This window comes from Schistocerca cancellata, chromosome 6, assembly GCF_023864275.1.
Source record: "Schistocerca cancellata isolate TAMUIC-IGC-003103 chromosome 6, iqSchCanc2.1, whole genome shotgun sequence".
NCBI lineage: Eukaryota > Metazoa > Arthropoda > Insecta > Orthoptera > Acrididae > Schistocerca > Schistocerca cancellata.
In genome coordinates, this window is record NC_064631.1 from 211,532,114 (window position 1) to 211,555,046 (window position 22,933).

Sequence of the window (22,933 nt, forward strand, 5' to 3'; positions counted from 1 at the left end):
GTCACAAATGTGAATTCCTGGTATACAAAAGGCATGTTTTGGAAATTTCCTCCCTCAGCCCGTCAGACAATGGGAACAGTTTTGCCATACGTGTGAACCTAACCAGAGGATGCAAACAGCACTGAATAAAACTGTTGACAACTCTGTGATCTGCAGCCAATGAAAGACAGTTTGAAAGGGAGGACTGATGCACAGACTCACATGAGGACATTATTCTAAAAACATTGACTGTATACTTGCCTTCCAGTAGAAGTCTTGTCAGTGTGGTGGCCAAGGAATGAGGATCTCTGGAGGGAAGTGCTAAGGGATGTGTTGCTACAGACATCTTCTGTTACATCCACAGCATTAATATTTCTGTCTAGGTAAACTACCTATGCATACATTCAACATGAACATTTAGAAAATACGAAATGAATTTCACAGCAAAAGTAACTGTAGGCACCACTCAAACACAATTTGAAGCATATCCCAACCTGGTCTCAGATTTGCATTTACTGCACAGGTAATTTGTATCAATTAAGCATACAGATTAATTTGTATTTTCTTTATCAGTTAAAAGTATTTCATGTCTCTTCTTAAACTGTTATTCTTTCTGTTCAATGTACTGAGAACAGAAACAGATCTTTCATATCTTCACAGGTAATTAATTTGAAATCAGTCTGTCATTCCAATTATTTCTTTCCTAAAAACTTTAAATTAATTAAACAGAAACGAAGTCAATAAGAATTCTGTTTTGCCACAAACTTTTCAGCCAGTACTACAGTTTTGACCTGAGAATCTGGAGTAAGAGGAAGAAGACTGCAGGAAAATTGGAGTTTAACAGTCCATCAGCAGTAATGTTACTAGATATGAACACAAGCTTGAATTGGGGAAGGATGGGAAATGAAGTCAGCTAAGTCCTTTTCAGAAGTACTATCCAGAACTCATTGTGACTGATTTAGGAAAACCATGGAGATTTACATCTGGGTGCCAGGGGTAAAAGAAGCACATCACTTAGAATCTTATTGATACAGACAATTTCTCTGTAAAAGTTATGCTTACCTACAAAGAATATTTTGAAGTGATGACTCGTGATTGAAAGTGTGTCACTATGGTGGGAAATTTGTATGTGGACAGTACTCAAGGACCAATGCTTCTGAGTGTGTGTAGCACCAAGCGCAACAGTTTAAAAGCCAGTCGTGCAGCGACATTCACTCATTCATTAACCCTTCATGTTCCATAGATCCCATGAAGGAGAATCTTCAATGGTGTGGAATGAGTCAATGGATCCATTAACAATAGACAAGCAAATAATTAGAACTCTGTATGTTTACTGCAGCAACAAAAAGCTATCACTCTACTGCTTAATACTATGTGGCTACATTAGCTAAATCTAATCTAATAAATTAGAAGTAAAGACACTGCTACTATGAGAAAAGCTGCAATTCCTGCTGTTATATTGAAGAGCTACTGTTTAAGTACTACTGGTAGCTTAATATTTGTGTGTATACACAGTTATTTTCAAAGAAAATAGGTACATACACCAGTAACAACAGAGCTCTGTTACGATACTGTACTACCTGTCCTGTAGCAAACACTGCTACCTGACATGTAGCTGACAGCAATTACCAATCTATGAATCTAGCTAGCCAAACAATTTGTGTAAGGAGTGGCTAATGAGGTCTGTTATTAATTTTACTTTGCCTTGGTATATTTTGCTTTGGTAGGGCTTCTCAATTTATTGCTTTATGCTAGATCTTTGTCAGAGTGTGTAACACCACTCTGAAACGAGTCTACACGGCCAGAAGCAAGTTTTTACTATAGCAACACAAAGCAATAAGGAGTAAATGTACCGATCAGGGAGGATAAGAATTCCCAGATCCTTAAAGAGATCTCTGCAAGATACACTTGCGATCAAAAGTATCCGGAGACCCCCAAAAACATATGTTTTTCATATTAAGTGTATTGTGCTAATACCTACTGGAAGGTACTCCATATCAGTGATCTCAGTAGTCATAAGACATCATGAGAGAGCAGAATGGGGCACTCCACGGAACTCACAAATCTGAGGAACTCTCAGACTTCGAACATGGTCAGGTGATCGGGTGTCATTTCTGTCATATGCCTGTATGTGAGATTTCCACACTCCTAAGCATCCCTAGGTCCACTGTTTCCGATGTGATAGTGAAGTGGAAACGTGAAGGGACACGTGCAGCACAAAAGTGTACCGGCCGACCTGGTCTGTTGACTGACAGAGACCTCTGACAGTTGAAGAGGGTCGTAATGTGTTTTGGACAGACATCCATCCTAACCATCACACTGGAATTCCAAACTGCACCAGTCCCCATTGCAAGTACTATGACAGTTAGGTGGGAGGTGAGAAAACTTTGATTTCATGGTTGAGTGGCTGCTTTTAAGCCACACATCAAGCCGGTAAATGCCAAATGACATCTCACTTGGTATAAGGAGCGTAAACATTGGATGATTGAACAGTGGGAAAACATTGTGTGGAGTGACGAATCGTGGTACACAATGTGGCGATCTGATGGCAGGGTGTGCATGTGATGAATGCTCGGTGAATGTTATCTGCCAGTGTCTGTAATGCCAACAGCAAAATTTGGAGGCGATGATGTTATGGTGTGGTCATGTTTTTCATGGAGAGATCTTGCACCACTTGTTGTTTTGCATGGCACTATCACAGCACAGGCCTACATTGATGTTTTAAGCACATTCTTGTTTCCCATTGTTGAAGAGCAATTCAGGGATGGCGATTGCATCTTTCAACATGATCAACCAATTGTTCATAATACACACCCATGACTGAGTGTTACACATCAATAACATCCCTGTAACAGACTGGCCCACACTGAGTTCTGACCTGAATCCTATAAAACACCTTTGGGATGTTTTGGAATGCCGACTTCGTGCCAGACCTCACTGACCGACATTGATAACTTTCCTCAGAGCAGCACTCCGTGAAGAACGGGCTGCCATTCCCCAAGAAACCTTCCAGCACCTGTTTGAACATATGCCTGTGAGAGTGGAAGCTGTCAAAGGCTTAGGGTGGGCCAACACCATACTGAATTCCAGCATGACCGATGGAGGACGCCACAAACTTTTAAGTCATTTTCAGCCAGGTGTCCAGATACTTTTGATCACGTAGTGTATGTGATCATTTATTTATTCAGAAGTCTTACTACTCATTACAGTTGATACATGCACTGCTGCAGAGCATACTTCAGTAAGAAAACACAGGGACTGATGACGATGATGATGATGATGATGATGATGATGATTGGTTTGTGGGGTGCTCAACTGCACGGTTATCAGTGCCCATACAAATTCCCAACCTCTGCTCAGTCCAAATCTGCCACTTTCATGAATGATGATGAAAATGATGAGGACAACACGAACACCCAGAGAACTCAAGGCAGGTGACCCCCGGGAATCGAACCCGGAACCCCGTGCTCGGGAAGAGAGGACGCGACCGTGAGAACACGAGCTATGGACCACAGGGACTGAAAGTCTGTCAAATAAGCCAACAAACTTTTTTGTAGGTCAATGCAATTAGACATTTCTGAGAGGAAAATACACTGAGCCTCTTGATTAATTTATCTGTGCGTTGACTTGATTTTGACTTGTTACCACAATACGTCACAGTATTTTTCACATAGTGTTTCATTTATTTGTTATGGTTTTAGGGCGCAAAACTGCTACAGTCATTAGTGCCTGGTCCGTGACTTAGGAAAAGCTAAAAAACAAAACTGGAAACCAGCAGCAATGGGAGCAAAACACAAAAAGTGGGGAAACCAAAAACAGAAGGAAAGCTTACAAAACCACTATAAAAGTGGGGTTGTTTGTCCCCAAAAAGAGCTTCAAATGACTGATGTCATCTTACTGGCACTAATGAACTTGAGAACGCAATCGGCTGATTGCGTGTCATCTGCTAAAATGGAAGATATATCAGGTGACAGCTGTAGACCGGCGCGTAACGGAGTAAAATAGGGGCACTCAAGTAAAAGGTGTCTCACCGCCCACAGGTTGAGAGCAGTGGGGACAGAGTGGGGGAGGACTGCAGCTTAAAAGATGTCGATGGCTAAAAAGACAGTGCCCTATCCAGAGTCTAGTTAAAATTACCTCCTCCCAACGACGAGTTCAGGAGGAAGAGGTCCAAGCACAGGGAAGAGTTTTCACGTCCCGCAATTTATTATTGGGAAGTGTCGACCAATGTGCATGCCATAAAAGAGCAACACGACGACATAAAACACTCCGTAGATCGGCGAAGGGAATCATGCGAATAGCTGGCCGAAGAAGAGAGACTGCAGCCTTGGCTGCTATATCGGCCACCTCATTTCCACAGATACCAACATGTCCTGGGATCCAGAGGAACCCCACAGAGATGCCCCTCAAGTTGAGCAAGTGGAGGCAGTCCTGAATCCGGTGGACCAGAAGGTGGACAGGGTAGAGAGCTTGGAGACTGAGGAGAGAGCTGAGAGAATCTGAACAGATAACATACTGTATCCGCTGATGGCAACGGATGTATTGGACAGCCTGGAGAACAGAGTAAAGCTCCGCAGTATAAACCAAACACTGGTCGGGGAGCCGAAATCAATTTGGGATGTCGCCAACAATATGGGCACTCCCAACACCAAACGATGTTTTTGAGCCATCATTGTAAATAAATGTGGCATCTTTCATTTGTGCGTAGAGAGCAGCAAATGCCTGACGATAAACAAGAGAAGGGGGTACCATCCTTGGGAAACTGACAAAGGTCACGGGGCAGGCAGGTCTGGGGCCGGAGCCAAGGCAGTGCTGTACCCCAAGTTGTCAAGACAGTTGTAGGAAAGTGGAAGGAAAGAGAATGGAGCAGTTGATGGAAGCAGACTCCCCGTGGTAGTAGGGAGGAAGGGCGGCCAGCATACCCTAAATCCAAGAAGGCGTTGAAAAAAATGTCACGGGCCGGATTTGCAGACATGGAAGACAGATGGTTAGCGTAACAACTCAGAAGGACAGCTCGCCGATTGGACAGCGCAGGTTCAGCAGTGTCAGCATACAGGCTTTCTACAGGGCTGGTGTAAAAACATCCAGTCACTAAACGTAATCCACGGTGGTGGATAGAGTTGAGATGCCGAAGAATAGATGGTCCAGCAGAGGAGTAAACTATGCTTCCATAGTCCAATTTCAAGCGCACTAAGATGTGATAGAGGCGGAGAAGGACCACTCGGTCCGCTCCCCAGGAGGTGCCATTCAGGACACAGAGGGTGTTGAGGGATCGCAGACAGCGAGCCGAAAGATAGGAAACGTGGGAGGACCAGCACAGCTTTCTGTCAAACATAAGACCCTAGAATTTAGCGACGTCCACAAAGGGAAGGTTGACAGGGCCTAGATGTAAGGAAGGCGGAAGAAACTCTGTACAACGCCAAAAATTAACACAAACGGTCTTACTGGGAGAAAAGCGGAAGCCAGTTTCAATGCTCCAAGAGCGGAGGTGATTGAGACATCCTTGAAGACGTCGTTCAAGAAGGCTGGTCCATTGAGAGCTGCAGTAGATTGCAAAATCGTCCACAAAGAGGAAGCCCGAGACATCAGGAAGAAGACAATCCATAGTTGGGTTTATGGCAATGGCAAACAGTACAACACTTAGCACAGAGCCCTGGGGTACCCCGTTATCTTGGGAGAAGGTACGGGAGAGAGTAGTGTTCACCCGCACTTTAAATGTGTGCTCTGCCATAAATTCACGAAGAAAAAGGGGCAGCCGACCTCGAAAGCCCCAAGAGAACAGTGTGTGGAGGATGCCAAGAGAACAGTGTGTGGAGGATGCCTGTCCTCCAACAGGTATCGTATGCTCTCTCCAGATCAAAAAATATTGCTACTGTTTGGCGTTTCCGGAGAAAACTGTTCATGATATAAGTGGAGAGAGCAACAAGATGGTCAACTGCAGAACGATGCTTTCGGAAACTGTATTGGGCAGGTGTTAAAAGACTGCAGGACTCCAGCCACCAGGCTAAACGGCAATTCACCATACGCTCCAAAACCTTACATACACTACTCGTGAGAGAAATAGGGCGATAGCTAGAGGGGAGATGTTTGTCCTTTCCAGGTTTCAGAACAGGAATGACGATAGCTTCCCGCCATCGTCTGGGAAAAGTACTGTCGGTCCAAATTCGATTATAAAAGTGAAGGAGGTAACGCTGACTATGGTATGATAAATGCAGCAACATTTGTATGTGGATACCATGCGGTCCTGGTGCGGAAGAGCGAGAAGAAGAGAGTGAATGTTGGAGTACTCGCATGGAGAAAACAGTATTGTAGCTTTCGCGATTTTGAGAGGACAAGGCAAGAGGTTGCACTTCCGCTGCACGTTTCTTTGGGGGAAACGCTGGTGGGTAATTTGAAGAGCTCGAAATCTCAGCAAAGTGTTTACCCAATGAGTTAAAAATTGTGATAGGGTCCACTAATTTATCCTGCACCACAGTGAGCCCAGAGACAGGGGAGAAACTAGGCACTCCAGATAACCGCCAAATCAGACTCCAAACTTCTGAGGAGGGAGTGAAGGTGTTAAATAAGCTAGTAAAGAAGTCCCAGCTTGCCTTCTTGCTATTGCGGATGACGCGACGGCATCGCACACGGAACTGCTTATAGCGGATACAGTTGGCCAAAGTAGGATGATGTCTGAAAACGCGAAGAGCACGTCGCCGCTCACTTATTGCGTCACGGTATGCCTCGTTCCACCAAGGAACTGGGAGGCGCTGGGGCAATTCGGAGGTGCGAGGTATTGAACGTTCTGCAGCTGTAAGAATAACTTCTGTAATATGAGTGACCTCATTGTAGACGCTGGGAAAGTGATGGCCATTGAATGTCGCTAGAGATGAAAAAAGTGTCCAATCAGCTTGGGCAAACTTCCAGCGTCTCGGGCGCATATATGGCAGTTGTGGCTGCAATCGAAGGACACATGGAAAGTGGTCACTTGTGTGTGTATCAGTAAGAGTGAACCATTCGAAGTGCCGAGCTAGCGGAACAGTACCGACCGAAAGGTCCAAATGAGAGAAATTTGCTGTGGAGGCAGACAAAAACGTAGGGTCCGCAGTGTTGAGGCAAACAAGATCCGCTTGGTGAAAGACTTCTAGCAATAGTGAGCCATGCGGACAAGGATGCAGAGATCCCCAAAGTGGGTGGCGGGCATTGAAGTCCCCAACCAGCAAATAGGGGGCGGAAGCTGACCAAGGAGATGAAGGAGATCAGCTCGTGCCATTGGTGTGGATGATGGAATGTAGACAGTACCAAGAGAGAAGGGAAAGACGGACAGCGACAGCTTGGAAGGAAGTGTTTAAGGGGAGTGGGTGATAATGGAGAGTATCATGGAGAAGAATCATGAGTCCTCCATGTGCTGGAGTGCCTTCAACAGAGAGGAGATCAAATCGGACTGACTGAAAATGGGGGAAAACAAAGCAGCAGTGGGGACACAGCTTTGTTTCCTGAAGACAAAAGATGACCGGCGAGTAGGATCGTAAGAGGATCGACAATTCATCCCGATTGGCTCGAATGCCGCGTATATTCCAATGGATAATGGACATAGGGTGGACAGAAAATGGAAGAATGTGACCAAGGTTGCCCTCAACTCAATGACTGCTCAGAGCTTGTGACCGACAGCGTGGAACGGCATTCAGCCAAAGGCAGAAGATCCTGATCCACAGGTTGTTCGGGAGCAGCTCCTGCCACCAGCGATCGGCCGGTTGATCGGCAGCCAGCAGTGCGCCTCAGCGACACAGAAGACAGCCGAGGGCGGTTACCACCAGGCGGTGCTGTAGATGAGCCATGGTGGAGAAGGAGAGGAACCGGGTTTCTTATTAGCCTTTTTGGAAACAAAACATCGAGATGAAGGAGGAACTGATGGTTGTGAAGTTGGGGTACGTAAAAAATCTTCACGGGTATGCCCTTTTTTGGAAGCCCGGGTCTCTGATTTTGGGGCTCGAGATTTAGCAGAACCCGATGAAGGGTGAGCCATAGAGTGAGCAGGTGAGAGTGGGGAGGTTGAAGGGGGCGATCTTTGCGCTGACCAATCTGACAACCGTGGCACTAAAGGTGAGATCACAAATCTGAGTGGCTGCCTGCTTTGTTGGCCGAGGAGAGGAAAGGACAGTGCTGTATTTACCTGTGTGAGGCACAGTGGGCTTTTGACTGGCGAATAACTTTCGAGCAGCAAAGGTTGACACCTTTTCCTTCACTCTGATTTCCTGAATGAGACGTTCGTCTTTAGAAATGGGGCAATCTCTAGAGGAAGCAGCGTGGTCACCCATACAGTTGATGCAATGAGGGGATGGAGGTGGACAAGCACCCTCATGGGCATCCTTGCCACACATAACACATTTGTCTGGATTGGAACAGGATTGGCTGGTATGATTGAACCACTGACACCAATAGCAACGCGTAGGGTTTGGGATGTAAGGGCGAACTGAAATTATCTCATAGCCCGCTTTTATGTTCGATGGGAGTTGAACACTGTCAAATGTCAAGAAGACAGTACGGGTTGGAACGATGTTCGTGTCAACCCTTTTCATGACGCTATTAACAGCCGTGACGCCCTAGTCAGACAGTTAGTTTTGAATTTCCTCGTTGGACAATCTGTTGAGGGGGCATGTATAAACGACCCCACATGATGAATTTAAAGTGCGGTGCGCTTCCACCCAGACAGGGAAGGTGTGTAACAGTGAAGTACGCAGCAATTTTTGTGCCTGGAGGGCACCGACTGTTTCTAACGACAAGGTGCCATTTCGTAATTGGGAACAAGACTTTACAGGACCTGCAATTGTGTCGACACCTTTCTGAATAATGAAAGAGTTGACCGTGGAGAAGTCTTGACCTTCGTCAGACCAAGAAACAACAAGGAACTGTGGCAACGATGGAAGAACTGTCCGTGGCTGAGACTAATTGAACTTACGCTTGTGAGCTGACATAGTAGATGATGAGGAAACCATTGCAGAAGTATCCCCCATGACTACTGGCATCTCCAATGGCACGCTCCTTCCTTGTGGGGGCCCTCTCTGAGGGCACTACCGCCTTAGGTGATTGTTCACACCTCAGGTCACAACTCCCGAGAAACGAACGGAGGGACCAATCGGCACTTTTGGAAGGTATCAGCTCGGGTAATCACCCGTCCATGGGCCTGGCCATTACCAGGGGGTACGTACCTGTACGTGTCCTACCGGTCTACCCGGGGCGGGGAATTACGCATTACCCCGTCACCGGCTACACATGGGAATGCGTGGGTCGGCCTTCAGACACGCACAGGGAGGAAAAAAGAGAAAGGGAAAAACAAAGAAAGGGAGAAACAAAGAAAGGGAATGGAAAGAAGAGAGGTCTCAAACGCTGCAGCAGAGTAAAGGGTAAAGAGAAGAGGTAAAGAAAAGAGAAGGACAAAGGAAGGACAAAGACTTGCCAGCAGAGAAAGTGAAGAAGAGAGACTGTTTTACATTTTAGAGCGTCCGTCTCCGGATGTAGGCACAAAACATACTCCCAGAGGGGGAGAAAGGGAAGGAAAGAGGCGAAGGTGAGGGGGGGGGGCAAAGATGGGGGATGGGGAAGGATGCGCAAAAGGAAGGTATGCAGCCCGGAAAGGAAGGAGGGCCACATTAGCTCAAGGTCCCGTGCTCGCTACGCACATATCCACAAAAGAGTTGTGGACCCCCTGGGGGAGTGTTTCATTTAATGTGTGATCATTAATGCCTACACCTGATGCAGAAAGGGCTGTGCCTTTTCAAAATGCTGTATGGATGTGTATATGCAGCAGAGTACAAACATTTACTGTTCTGCTGCAGGTAATCTTGCATATAGAATTACTTCAGTGGTGATCACTGTCTTTCAGAGCATAAAAATCTCTCTTCTCTGACTGAACATTTTATAACAAAACTCTGTAGTTCAGATTTGTGACCATATGCTCATGCAAAAGCTGTAGAATTAATCATAGTAGTGTCTTCGAATCAAACTGTGGTGCATAAATAACAATATAGCACTTTTCTTACCTATAGGTTTCTAAAAGGCTAACTCACATCTTATACATGTAGGAGTAAACCCTATGCTGTAGCTACTGTCGACATACACCTAGGACTGCTGACAACAACACTGATCATAAAGGCTGAATCCTATCCAAACTAACAGCAATGAAAGAAGGTACTACTAGTTGAATATCTGTCAATATATTTCTGATCATAAAGCATATATCAGACTATGAAATTATATTGTAATTTGATAGATATAAAATCTACTCACCAAAGGCTACAGGAGAACAAAAATATAAAAAAGATTGTATGTATGCTATCTTTCAGAGCCAGTGGCTCCTACTCCTGGCAAAAGGGTTGAAAGAAAGGGAAGAGGGGTCAAGCAAAAGGACTGAAGATGTTTAAGAGAAGGGGTAGAGTTCAGAAAAGTCACTACAACCCCAGGTCATGGGAGACTTTCCAGACAGGATGAGAAGGAACAACCGATTGAGGACTGCACTGCATGAGATTTGGAAACTCGGGAGCTTAAAAGTGGAGGCTTGGGTAATAGATGAGACAGAGATTACTGCTAAAACATTGTGCTCGAGTTAATAAGAGTGAAAAGCTAAGTGCATTATATGTAACAGACAAGGGAGGGGGATGGCGAAAAATAGATGGGTCAGAAAATAAAAGATGTATAAAACTAAAGAGTGGAGAAAATAGTAGTTACTGTGGAGAAATGCTGAGAAGGAAAAAATTAAGGTAAATTAAGGCCAGATGGGTCATGAGAACCAAAGACATATTGTAATGATAGTTCCCACCAACAGAGTTCTGAGAAACTGGTATCTGTGAGGGAAGAATCCAGATGGCATATGTGGTGACACAGGCACTGAGGTCATAAATGTCATGTTGTAGAGCATACTCTGCAACAGGATATTGTGCACTGCCAGTATAAACCTTTTGCCTATTCCCATTCATCCTAACCGATAACTTGGTGGTAGTCATGCCGATGTAAAAGGCCGAACAGAGTTTACATAACAGCTGGTATATGACGTCATTTCACAGGTGGCTTTCCGTCCAATCCATATTTTTATCCAACCAATTGCATTATATTGTCAAAAATTGATAATTTTGTTATTAGACCACAAAATTAATATGACAGTTTTGTATAAATAGAAGACTCTTCTTCAAAACTGACAAATGTACTGAATCTTTCTCTACAACATGTAATTTAGCTAACTTTACAAACAGAGATTTCAGTTTAATAAATAACTCACCATAATTGAACTGACTGTTTTGTTTCTCACAGTTTATTATATTAAATGTATAAACAACATCAGTTTCCATTCCACTTATTTCAAAATAGAACCACTGATGATGCTTATTGGAGTTAACATCAGGCATGAGAATCAAGTCATATTCACGGAGACCAACCTGCAATAAACAAGACAATGTACAAAATAGAACTTAACAGTTAATGAAACCAGGGTCATATATTGTATTATATACCTGAATAGCTTTTCTAAGGTTTCCACTTTCAAACCTTGACTCAAATATCAAGTGACGTTTCTCAGGTTCACCACTTCCCAAGTGTCTCTCATCCATATTGAAAAGGACCCTGTTAGTGAAAGTCACAATAATTAATACTTATTGAACAAAAATATTTCACCATAGTTTGTAATGACAATTCAGTGATGATGTATCATTTCAAATTTCTCTATCAGTAGTCTCACTTTTCACTTGCGTTTATCAGTCTATGAGATGGATCCACTGAAGACCAACTGTCCAAATCATAAACAACTTTGTTCATGACTTGATTTGGATGAAGACCTCTTTCCACACAGTTTAAAAGTTTGCTCCTAAAATGGAAAACAGAACTGTATGAAAAAGGTCTGGAAATATAGATCAATAATCTGCCATTATGCCAATTACATACCTACATGTTCTTCTGTCCTTTATATTCAAGGGCTCTAGCTTCCCTGAACCTTCACTACCCATCATATCAGGATATGCCACTTTAACAAATGGTAGCACACTGTTGACTCTTGACGCAATCACAGAATATGCATAATGGAAAGTAGAGTAATTAGGAATGTTTTCAAATACTGTAAGACCTTTTATCATTTCTCTGCTACTAGCCAAACTTCTGTAAAAATTTCAGTATACAAAATAAATAATGAATCACTTATGTAACAGCGTTTCATTATTACATGGGCTTGCTTACCTACAAATGCATGCTTTACCTTCCATTTGGAGTCTGAGCAACATCCTTTTTCAACATCAAATTATTTTGTGATATTAATGTAGAGCTTCTTTCACTAATATTTTCACCTCCTCCATCCATAGGAAAACTTTTCCCTTGCATACACTGATCCTTATTTTCATTTCTGGTAGAACAGTTCGAGTTGTGTGACTGGGAAGCTCCTGTATATGCAGTAGACGTAAAATTGAGAGTGTTTTCTGTCAAATTAAATTCCATGATTTTCTTCTTTAGGTCACTTTCTCCCATCAATGCATCAAAGGAACAACTTTTCTTAAGTGTTATTTCCCTGCTTCCAGAATTGCATTTCATTTTGCTGCAAACACAAGGCCCTTTCAGCTCTTGGAAAAATGATTCATACCTAAAAGAAAACCCATAATAATTGCCATATTAATGACGTAGCACATCAAAAGGGCATGTAAATAATGGTATGTATAGTTATTCACATTTACAGACTTCATTACAGATTTATTATTTCAGCTGCATTCAATGCTGATTAAAATAAATATAACACATTTCTTTATTCTATTGTGCCTTTGCTCTATCTAAAGAAAATTTACATTTTCTTATGCTCATATAAAAATACTTTAGTCATGTCATATGTTGATCAGCAACAACAGCTGGAGCTACTACGAAGGGCGTTTGAAAAGTTGGTGCAAAAATAAAAACTACTTACATTTTTGGGGTAAATCTGTTTTATTTTTTGACATAGTCTTCTTTTAGACTTATACACTTCATCCAACACTGTTCTAATTTGTTGATCCCTTCTGAATAATAGGAATTGTCCAAGTCTGCAAAATAGCTATTAGTTGCTGCAATTACCTCCTCATTTGAATAAAATGCCGCCAGCCATTGCTTCAAATTGGGAAACAAATAGTAGTCTGAGGGAGCCAAGTCTGGAGAACAGGGGGCATGTGAAACGAGTTGGAATCCTATTTCCAATAATTTTGCGACCACAACTGCTGAGGTGTGTGCTGGTGCATTGCTATAATGGCAAAGGACTTTTTGTGGTCCAATCGCCGGCGTTTTTCTTGCAGCTTGGTTTTCAAACGGTCCAATAACGATGAATAATATGCACCTGTAATAGTTTTATCCTTTTCCAGATAGTTGATGAGGATTATCCCTTGCAAATCCCAAAAGACAGTTGCCATAACCTTGCAAGCCGAAGGAATGGTCTTCGCCTTTTTTCGTGCAGATTCTCCCTTGGTAACCCATTGTTTAGATTGTTGTTTAGTCTCAGGAGTATAGTAATGTATCCATTTTTCATCCACAGTGACAAAACAATGCTTAAAGTCCTGTGGATTCTTCATGAACAGCTGCAAACCATTCTTGCAACACTCCACACGATTCCGTTTTTGGTCAAGCGTGAGCAATTTCAGAACCCATCTTGTGGATAGTTTTCTCATGTCCAAATGTTTATGCAAAAATTATTTACCCATTCATTTGAGATATCCACAGCACTAGCAATCTCACGCACCTTAACTCTTCTGTCGTCCATCACCATATCATGGATTTTATCAATGATTTCTGGAGTTGTAACCTCCACAGGGCGTCCAGAATGTTCAGCATCACTTGTGCCCATATGGCACTCCTAAAACTTTGAAACCACTTATAAACTATTCTAATCGAAGGTGCAGAGTCACCGTAATGTTTATCAAGCTCCTCTTTAGTCTCCTGAGGCATTTTGCCTTTCATAAAGTAATGTTTAATCACCACATGAGATTCTTTTTCATCCAGTTTTTGACAATCACTCGACTTCCTTGATTCACACGAATGCCAAACACAAGGAAATAGACCAATGTGGCTGAAACATGGTGTGCGTTCTTTCCAAAGATGCTACTGACTAAATATGACCTCAGTACATGCTGGTGGTGCCATCTCTTGGACTTTGCACGGACTTTTCGAACGCCCCTTGTTGTTCTTTACTTCTGGTTTAGTATTTGAGTTGTTGAATATTCATGACACATCAAAACTGTGTGCCTGGGCAGGTTTTGAAACAGGATTCATGACACATCAAAACTGTGTGCCTGGGCAGGTTTTGAAACAGGATTCTTGTCTATCTTCTACCATATGATTGACTGTCTTCCAAAGATAATATGATAGCTTAAAAAAGAGTTTGGAATGAAATAAAATATTAAAATATCTTTGGACCAAAGCTTGTCGTAATCTGTGAAGGAAAAACAGACTGCTGACCTGGAACAGTACTGTCCATGAAAACCAGGTGACTGGGTTTCAGTCTCTTAATTCAATAACCCATTCATGTTTTGGGCATAATATTTTGAAACTACTTGGTACTTTGTGAGATAACTATCACACAAATGATTTGTAAGTGATCTCCTATATAGATTGATTCCACTTCCCCAGTATTCTACCAATAAATCGAAGTCTACCACCTGCTTTACCTGTGACTGAACCTATGTGATCATTCCATTTCATATCCCTACAAAGAGTTACACATAGTTATTTGTATGATTTGGCCAATTCCAACAGTGACTCACTGATGCCATAGTCACAGGATACTACATTTTTTCATTTTGCGAAGCGCAAAATTTACATTTCTGAACATTTAGAGCAAGTTGCCAATCTCTGCATCAAGATCTGACTGAATATTTATGCTAGTTCCTTTATATAGTACTTCATTGTAGATAACTGCATCATCTGCACAAATCCAAATTTTACTATTGTCTGCAAGGTCATTAATATACAACATGAACAGAAAGGGTCCCAACACACATCCCTGGGGCTCACCCAATGTTAATACTACATCTGACAATGACACTCCATCCAAAATAACACGTATCTTCACTACTAAAAAGGCCTCAATCCAGTCACAAATTTCACTTGATACCACATATGATTGTACTTTTGACAATAAGCATGTGCACGATACTGAGTCAAATGCTTTTTGGAAATCAAGAAATACTGCATCTACTAGCTTGCATTAATCCATAGCTTTCATATGTCATATGAGTAAAGTACGAGTTAGGTTTCACATGATTTATGTTTTCAAAATCCATGCTGGTTAGCATTGATGAGGTAATTCTGCTTAAGATACCTCATTATGCTCGAGTTCACAATATGTTCTAAGATTCTACAACAAAAAGATGTCAAGGCTACTAGATGGTAATTTTGTCGATTACTTCTAATATCCTTCTTGTAGGCGGGTGTGACTTGTGCCTTTTTTTGAAGTACTGGGTGTGGTTATTTGTTCAAGGGATGCACGATAGATTACAAACAGAAGATGGGCTAACTCAGCTTCAAATTTAATATAGAATCTGACAGGGAATCCATCAGGCCTGGAGCTTTGTTCAGTTTTAATGATTTCATCTGGTTTTCAGCACCACTGGCACTACCACTTATTTCATTCATTTTTTCATTGGCACAAGAATCAAATTGGGGCAATTCTCCTGGGTTTTCCTTTGTAAAGGAACATTTGGAAATGGAATTATGCATTTCAGCTTTTGCTTTGGTACCCTCAATTACAGTTCCTGTCTCATTCACTAGGAACTGCACATTAACTTTGGTGCCACTAACAGCCTTTACAAATGAGCAGAATTTCTTTGGGTTCTGTGAAAGGTCACTTGATAACATTCTGCTATGCCAGTCACTGAAAGCATCATGCATTGCTCTCTTGACAGCCAAAAGCATTTCATTCAGCATCTCTCTATCTGTAGCCCTACACTTTTTTTTTACACCTATTTATGGTGACTGTAGACTATGGTGGCTCCCTCCCATTATGAACTGTTCTACTGGGTACATATCTATCCAGCGTATGATAAACTTTTCTTTTAAACTTGAGCCAGCATACCTCTAAATGCTCCTGAATTGTGCTGAAAGTTTCATATTCTTCAGTGAGATATGACACTACTGACTTTTTATCTAGTTTACTAAACATATATGGCAGACTTCACCTTGCTACACAAAGAATGTTGTTCACATCTATGCTTGATTCAAGAAAAGAAGGAAGCTGTAAGTTTAGTAATCTGCTGTGCCGCTGGAAGAATATACAGTGTGTAAATGAAAATAAGTTGCTGAAGCAGATTTTTGGAAAATATTTGACTTAACACACAAAAGAGCTGAAAATCGAAGGTTTTGGATTCACATGCTTTTTTTTTTCTATGCAGTTGTTCTGAAACTATTCAAATCAGTTGGATGTCACTTAAGTGACTTTGCATGTCTCTAAGCAGTATTGAGGAAAGGGGAGCCCCATTTCTGGCAAATCTCCACAACACTGAGAAGTCAGATAGTTTTACCTGCCACCCAATTCTGCTGTGACAATTCTAGAGACATTCAAAGAAAGTCTATGTCAGTAGCACAAATACTCAGATCATGCAATACTAGATAGAGGCAACTTTAACCTACTGAATATAGTCGGTGCTGTCAATGGATTCGTGTCTATGGTTCAGACAGACAGTTGTGCACAGTACTTTTGAACATGTTTTCTGAAAACTGTCTTGCACAGCTAGTTCGGAAGCCCATACGCAAAGGAAGTATCCTTGGCATCTTAGCTACATATAGGCTGGACCACATCAACAATGTCAGTACAAAAACAGGATTAATCATGATGTCATTATAGCAACTATGGTTATGAGAATTGTTGAATCATTTAAGAAGGCTATGGGACTACTACTTCTAGAAACAGCAGATAAGAAGTTATTAGTGTCTCACTTAGACAGTGAACAGACATCACTTAGTTCCAGTAAGATGGTCATAGAGGAAGTTTAAGCAGGTTGTAAATCATAGTCTGGAGAAGTACGTGCTGAGTAAGTGGATAATTGATGGAAAAGACGCACCATGGATTAATACTGAGATTCAGAAAATGCTGAGGAAGTAGGGGCTGTTGCAATCTCTGTTCACAACAGAATGCACAAATGATGACAAGCAAAGGCTAGTAGAGATTTGTGTGCCTGTGAAAAGATCTAAGCACAAAGCGTACAACTGCTACCACCATCATACCTTAGCAAAAGATCTGGAAGACAACCCAACAAAATTCTGGTCCTATGTAAAATAGTTAAGTACATATAATGCTCTCATCCACTCATTTGTAGATCAGTCTGGCATGGCAGTTGAAGACAGCAAAACAAAAGCTGAAGTTTTAAATTTCATGTTCAACACATAGTTCACACAGGGGAATCATACAAACATATGGTAATTTGTGATTCTTGAGTTTCTCCCGGCATATTTGATAATCAAAATATCCACGGGTGTGCTGCCGGTCTATAGTGTCCAACGGGCACAATATTTGGGCGATCATACATGTCGCCATCATCAGATGAACTGACGGACTGAGCTCCTGTGAACGTGCCGGCACGGAGATCCGTACGCTATGGCTGCTCAGAGGGAACTGGGTTCGGCCACGGCGGTGGCCGATTTAAATACCCTCCGCCCGCGGCGCGCTCCCTCCACCGTCCGCGCCCCGTGCCACGGTCGCGCGGTGGAACAAATTGCGACCGCGTCTGAGATGACGGTGTGATGGCTCTGTCCGCTGTGGTCATCACAACTATATGTTTGCTCGATTTACTCTTGATTAACCCAATCGCTGGTTCCCAAGCCTTGCTAAGATTATAGCCACAGTCACGGTTTATGAGGTCGTCATTGGTGCGAATTTCGATGGCCTCTCTAACAACGCTGTCCCAGTATGTCGACGTCTGTACCAGAATCCTCGCGCGGTCATACTCCATGGCGTGATTTTCCGACAAACAATGTTCAGCGACCGCCGACTTGCTCAGATACATCAGTCGAGTGTGCCTCTGGTGTTCACGGCATCGATCCTCGACGGTACGCATCGTCTGACCAATATACGACTTGCCACACTGACACGGAATCTGGTACAGGCCGGCCTTCCTCAAACCGAGGTCATCTTTGGCGCTCCCCACCAGTGCACGAGTTTTATTTGGAGGACAAAACACAGTTCCGACCTGGTGTTTCTTCAGAATGTGGGCAACTTTCCCCGAGAGTGCGCCTGTGTATGGAATAAATGCAGTGGCTACCTCCTCCCTCGTGACTTCATCCATCTCAACAGGTTGGGCTGCAGTGGTTGGGCGGAGAGCACGTTGAATCTGCCACTCTGAGTACCCATTTTTGAGATGGATGAAGTCACGAGGGAGGAGGTAGCCACTGCATTTATTCCATACACAGGCGCACTCTCGGGGAAAGTCGCCCGCATTCTGAAGAAACACCAGGTCGGAACTGTGTTTTGTCCTCCAAATAAAACTCGTGCACTGGTGGGGAGCGCCAAAGATGACCTCGGTTTGAGGAAGGCCGGCGTGTACCAGATTCCGTGTCAATGTGGCAAGTTGTATATTGGTCAGACAATGTGTACCGTCGAGGATCGATGCCGTGAACACCAGAGGCACACTCGACTGATGTATCCGAGAAAGTCGGCAGTCGCTGAACATTGTTTGTCGGAAAATCACGCCATGGAGTATGACCGCACGAGGATTCTGGTACAGACGTCGAGATACTGGGACAGCGTTGTTAGAGAGGCCATCGAAATTCGCACCACTGATGACCTCATAAACCGTGACTGTGGCTATAATCTTAGCAAGGCTTGGGAACCAGCAATTGGGTTAATCAAGAGTAAATCAAGCAAACGTATAGTTGTGACAACCACGGCGGACAGAGCCATCACCCCGACGTCATCTCAGATGCCGTCGCAATCTGTTCCACCGCGCAACCGTGGCGTGGTGCGCCGACGGCTGAGGGAGCGCGTAGGACGCAACTCCGCCCCCGGACAGAATGAAATCAGACGTATTCACCTACAAAAAGCCCCCCTCCATGTCATAATTCCCATCCTATCCCTTATCTTTAATTACTGCCTACACAATGAGACAATACCAACAAACTGGAAGACAAGCAAGACTATCATGATACCTAAACCTGACAAACCTAGGACAGACCCAAAATCATACCGACCGATATCCCTATTGGGCGTGATAGGGAAAACATATGAACGAATAATAACGGACCGCATAAGGACTTATGTCGAGACGAAAAACCTACTCCCCCTCACACAAGCAGGATTCAGACACAACCACTCAACCAATGACCCCCTCCTCAAACTGACAGACAGCATCACCAAAGGGTTCAACCAGGGACACTGTACACTCGCAGTGTTCCTGGACATAGAACGGGCCTTCGACAAACTATGGCACCAGGGCCTGCAGTTCAAACTAATCAGCATTGGCATCCCATCCAAAGTAGTCAGGATTATCCAATCATACATCACTGCGTGAAGAGTTTGACAGAGCACTGAAAGACCTGAGTCGAAACAAGGCCCCGGGAGTAGACAACATTCCATTTGAACTACTGATGGCCTCGGGAGAACCAGTCCTGACAAAACTCTACCATCTGGTGAGCACGATGTATGAGACAGGCGAAATACCCTCAGACTTCAAGAAGAATATAATAATTCCAATCCCAAAGAAAGCAGGTGTTGACAGATGTGAAAATTACCGAACTATCAGTTTAATAAGTCACAGCTGCAAAATACTAACGCGAATTCTTTACAGACGAATGGAAAAACTGGTAGAAGCCGACCTCGGGGAAGATCAGTTTGGATTCCGTAGAAATGTTGGAACACGTGAGGCAATACTGACCTTACGACTTATCTTAGAAGAAAGATTAAGAAAAGGCAAACCAACCTTTCTAGCATTTGTAGACTTAGAGAAAGCTTTTGACAATGTTGACTGGAATACTCTCTTTCAAATTCTGAAGGTGGCAGGGGTAAAATACAGGGAACAAAAGGCTATTTACAGTTTGTACAGAAACCAGATGGCAGTTATAAGAGTCGAGGGGCATGAAAGGGAAGCAGTGATTGGGAAAGGAGTAAGACAGGGTTGTAGCCTCTCCCCGATGTTATTCAATCTGTATATTGAGCAAGCAGTAAAGGAAACAAAAGAAAAATTCGGAGTAGGTATTAAAATTCATGGAGAAGAAGTAAAAACTTTGAGGTTCGCCGATGACATTGTAATTCTGTCAGAGACAGCAAAGGACTTGGAAGAGCAGTTGAACGGAATGGACAGTGTCTTGAAAGGAGGATATAAGATGAACATCAAGAAAAGCAAAACGAGGATAATGGAATGTAGTCAAATTAAGTCTGGTGATGCTGAGGGAATTAGATTAGGAAATGAGACACTTAAAGTAGTAAAGGAGTTTTGCTATTTAGGGAGTAAAATAACCGATGATGGTCGAAGTAGAGAGGATATAAAATGTAGACTGGCAATGGCAAGGAAAGCGTTTCTCAAGAAGAGGAATTTGTTAACATCGAGTATAGATTTAAGTGTCAGGAAGTCGTTTCTGAAAGTATTTGTATGGAGTGTAGCCATGTATGGAAGTGAAACATGGATGATAACTAGTTTGGACAAGAAGAGAATAGAAGCTTTCGAAATGTGGTGCTACAGAAGAATGCTGAAGATAAGGTGGGTAGATCACGTAACTAATGAGGAGGTATTGAATAGGATTGGGGTGAAGAGAAGTTTGTGGCACAACTTGACTAGAAGAAGGGATCGGTTGGTAGGACATGTTTTGAGGCATCAAGGGATCACAAATTTAGCATTGGAGGGCAGTGTGGAGGGTAAAAATCGTAGAGGGAGACCAAGAGATGAATACACTAAGCAGATTCAGAAGGATGTAGGTTGCAGTAGATACTGGGAGATGAAGAAGCTTGCACAGGATAGAGTAGCATGGAGAGCTGCATCAAACCAGTCTCAGGACTGAAGACCACAACAACAACAACAACAACAACAACAACAACAACATCACCAACCGGACCTGCAGGGTTCACGTCGCCAATCAGGTGTCAGAAGACTTTACCCCACAAGCTGGCGTTTCCCAAGGTGGCATCTTGTCCCCACTACTGTACACACTTTACACTGCTGACATACCTACCGTAACGACTCCCCACGAAGAAATGGGACTATATGCAGACGACACGGCTTACTGGTGTACGGAACTACGCACAACGACACTGCAATGAAAAACGACCACATACCTCCACCACCTAGAAACCTGGATGGCAAAATGGAGGATACGACCTAACCCAACCAAGACACAGACAGTCCTCTTCAGACACAGACACTTAACAAAAAAGAAACAACAGAACGAACATGACATCCGACTAACCCTCTGGAACAGCCCCCTACAACTAAACAACACAGCTAGATATCTCGGAGTATACCTAGACAAACTTCTCAACTGGAAAACCCACCTGACGTACCTCCTTAACAAAACCCGACTCAGACAAAACCTAATACGACAAGTGCAAGGACGCTTCCATGGCTACAACACTCAAACGGCACTACATACCTACAAAACCTTCATTCGTCCAGTTCTAGAGTATGCTGCAGCCCCCCTGGGAGGCATACATGCGCCGATTGCAAAAAGACTGTACAGCACGGAACGCAGACTAATACGAAGTATTGCAAGGCTGCCTTATCTGACACCAAGCAATGAAGTATATGAGACAACCAGAATGGAACCACTACAAACCAGGTTAGCCAAAATGAGAGCCAGATACGGAAATCATATCCTAAACAAAAGACCGGACATGGAGGATCTAATCACAGTCAACCACAGAACAAAAAGGAAACCCAAATTCAAATACACAACATCCACCCACACAATCGCCCACAACACAGCTAAGACGTACCCCGATCTCGCCCCAATCCTATCACCACTAACAGCAAACACCACCATCCCCCCCACACCTAGACGAAAGGACTCAAGCATAAAACACAAACACCACTAAACACACAAGAACATGGCCCACAAAGAACCACCAAAATACACCTAACCCAACTCCCTCTACTCCCCCTCCCTCGCTCTGTACACTAAATAAGAAATATAAAACAAATGCATATGTATAGTAAAATAAGCAGTTGCCCATATTATAAGATATCTGTAATTATAAACTATTAACGACAAAGAACAAATGCATTGTAAAATAAACTAAAGAAAAACAAAACTGTAATGTAATATTAACAAAATTGTTAAAATACCACTGAAATTGCTAAAATATCATTGTAGTTGTCCAAATCTCACTGTATTTGTTAAAATCACTAAAACTGCTAAAATATCATTGAAATTGTTAAAATCTCATTGTAAATTTTAAAATATCTAAAGATCTTTGTAATTGTTGATGACCAAAAGGGAACTTGCACTATGTAGCAAGACAAATGTAAAAATTGTTTAAAAATAAAATGTCCAAACCCATGGCTGAAAAGGGCAAATAGCAAGCCCTAAAACAGCCCGCTCTGTCCCCTCTGGGGGAAGAGGAGAGAAAAAAAAAAAAAAAAAAGGAGAAGAAGAAGAGAGAGAGAGAGAGAGAGAGAGAGAGAGAGAGAGAGAGAGAGAGAGAGAGAGAAGAAGAAGAAGAGGCGACTGAACCCAGTTCCCTCTGAGCAGCCATAGCATACGGATCTCCGCGCCAGCACGTTCACAGGAGCTCAGTCCGTCAGTTCACCTGATGATGGCGACAGGTATGATCACCAAAATATTGTGCCCGTTGGACACTATAGACCGGCTGCACACCCGTGGATATTTTGAATATGGTAATTTGACCATCGAACTGACTCCCATACAGACGACGTAGTAATAGGCATCGGTTTGAACATGTTCTCAGTTTGAATACAATTAATTCTTGAGACCGAGAAGCTGATGTCCAGAAATAAGCATCATTTTAGGAAATATCGCTCGTGCAATGCTCAGGTTGACCATTTCT

General features: G+C 43.0%; 1 protein-coding gene across 4 annotated transcripts in view; it reads right to left on the reverse strand.

Moving 5' to 3' along the window:
- LOC126190999 (cytosolic carboxypeptidase 1-like) overlaps nucleotides 1-22,933 on the reverse strand; it is a 519,277-nt gene that overhangs the window by 340,540 nt on the left and 155,804 nt on the right. For all 4 annotated transcript variants that reach the window (XM_049931676.1, XM_049931675.1, XM_049931679.1 and 1 more), the window contains exons 11-15: nucleotides 12,197-12,574; nucleotides 11,890-12,099; nucleotides 11,687-11,812; nucleotides 11,463-11,571; nucleotides 11,231-11,387 (exon numbers count right to left, since the gene is read on the reverse strand). In XM_049931676.1, the coding sequence (XP_049787633.1) occupies nucleotides 11,231-11,387; nucleotides 11,463-11,571; nucleotides 11,687-11,812; nucleotides 11,890-12,099; nucleotides 12,197-12,574 (980 nt within the window). The remainder of the gene's footprint in view (nucleotides 1-11,230; nucleotides 11,388-11,462; nucleotides 11,572-11,686; nucleotides 11,813-11,889; nucleotides 12,100-12,196; nucleotides 12,575-22,933) is intronic.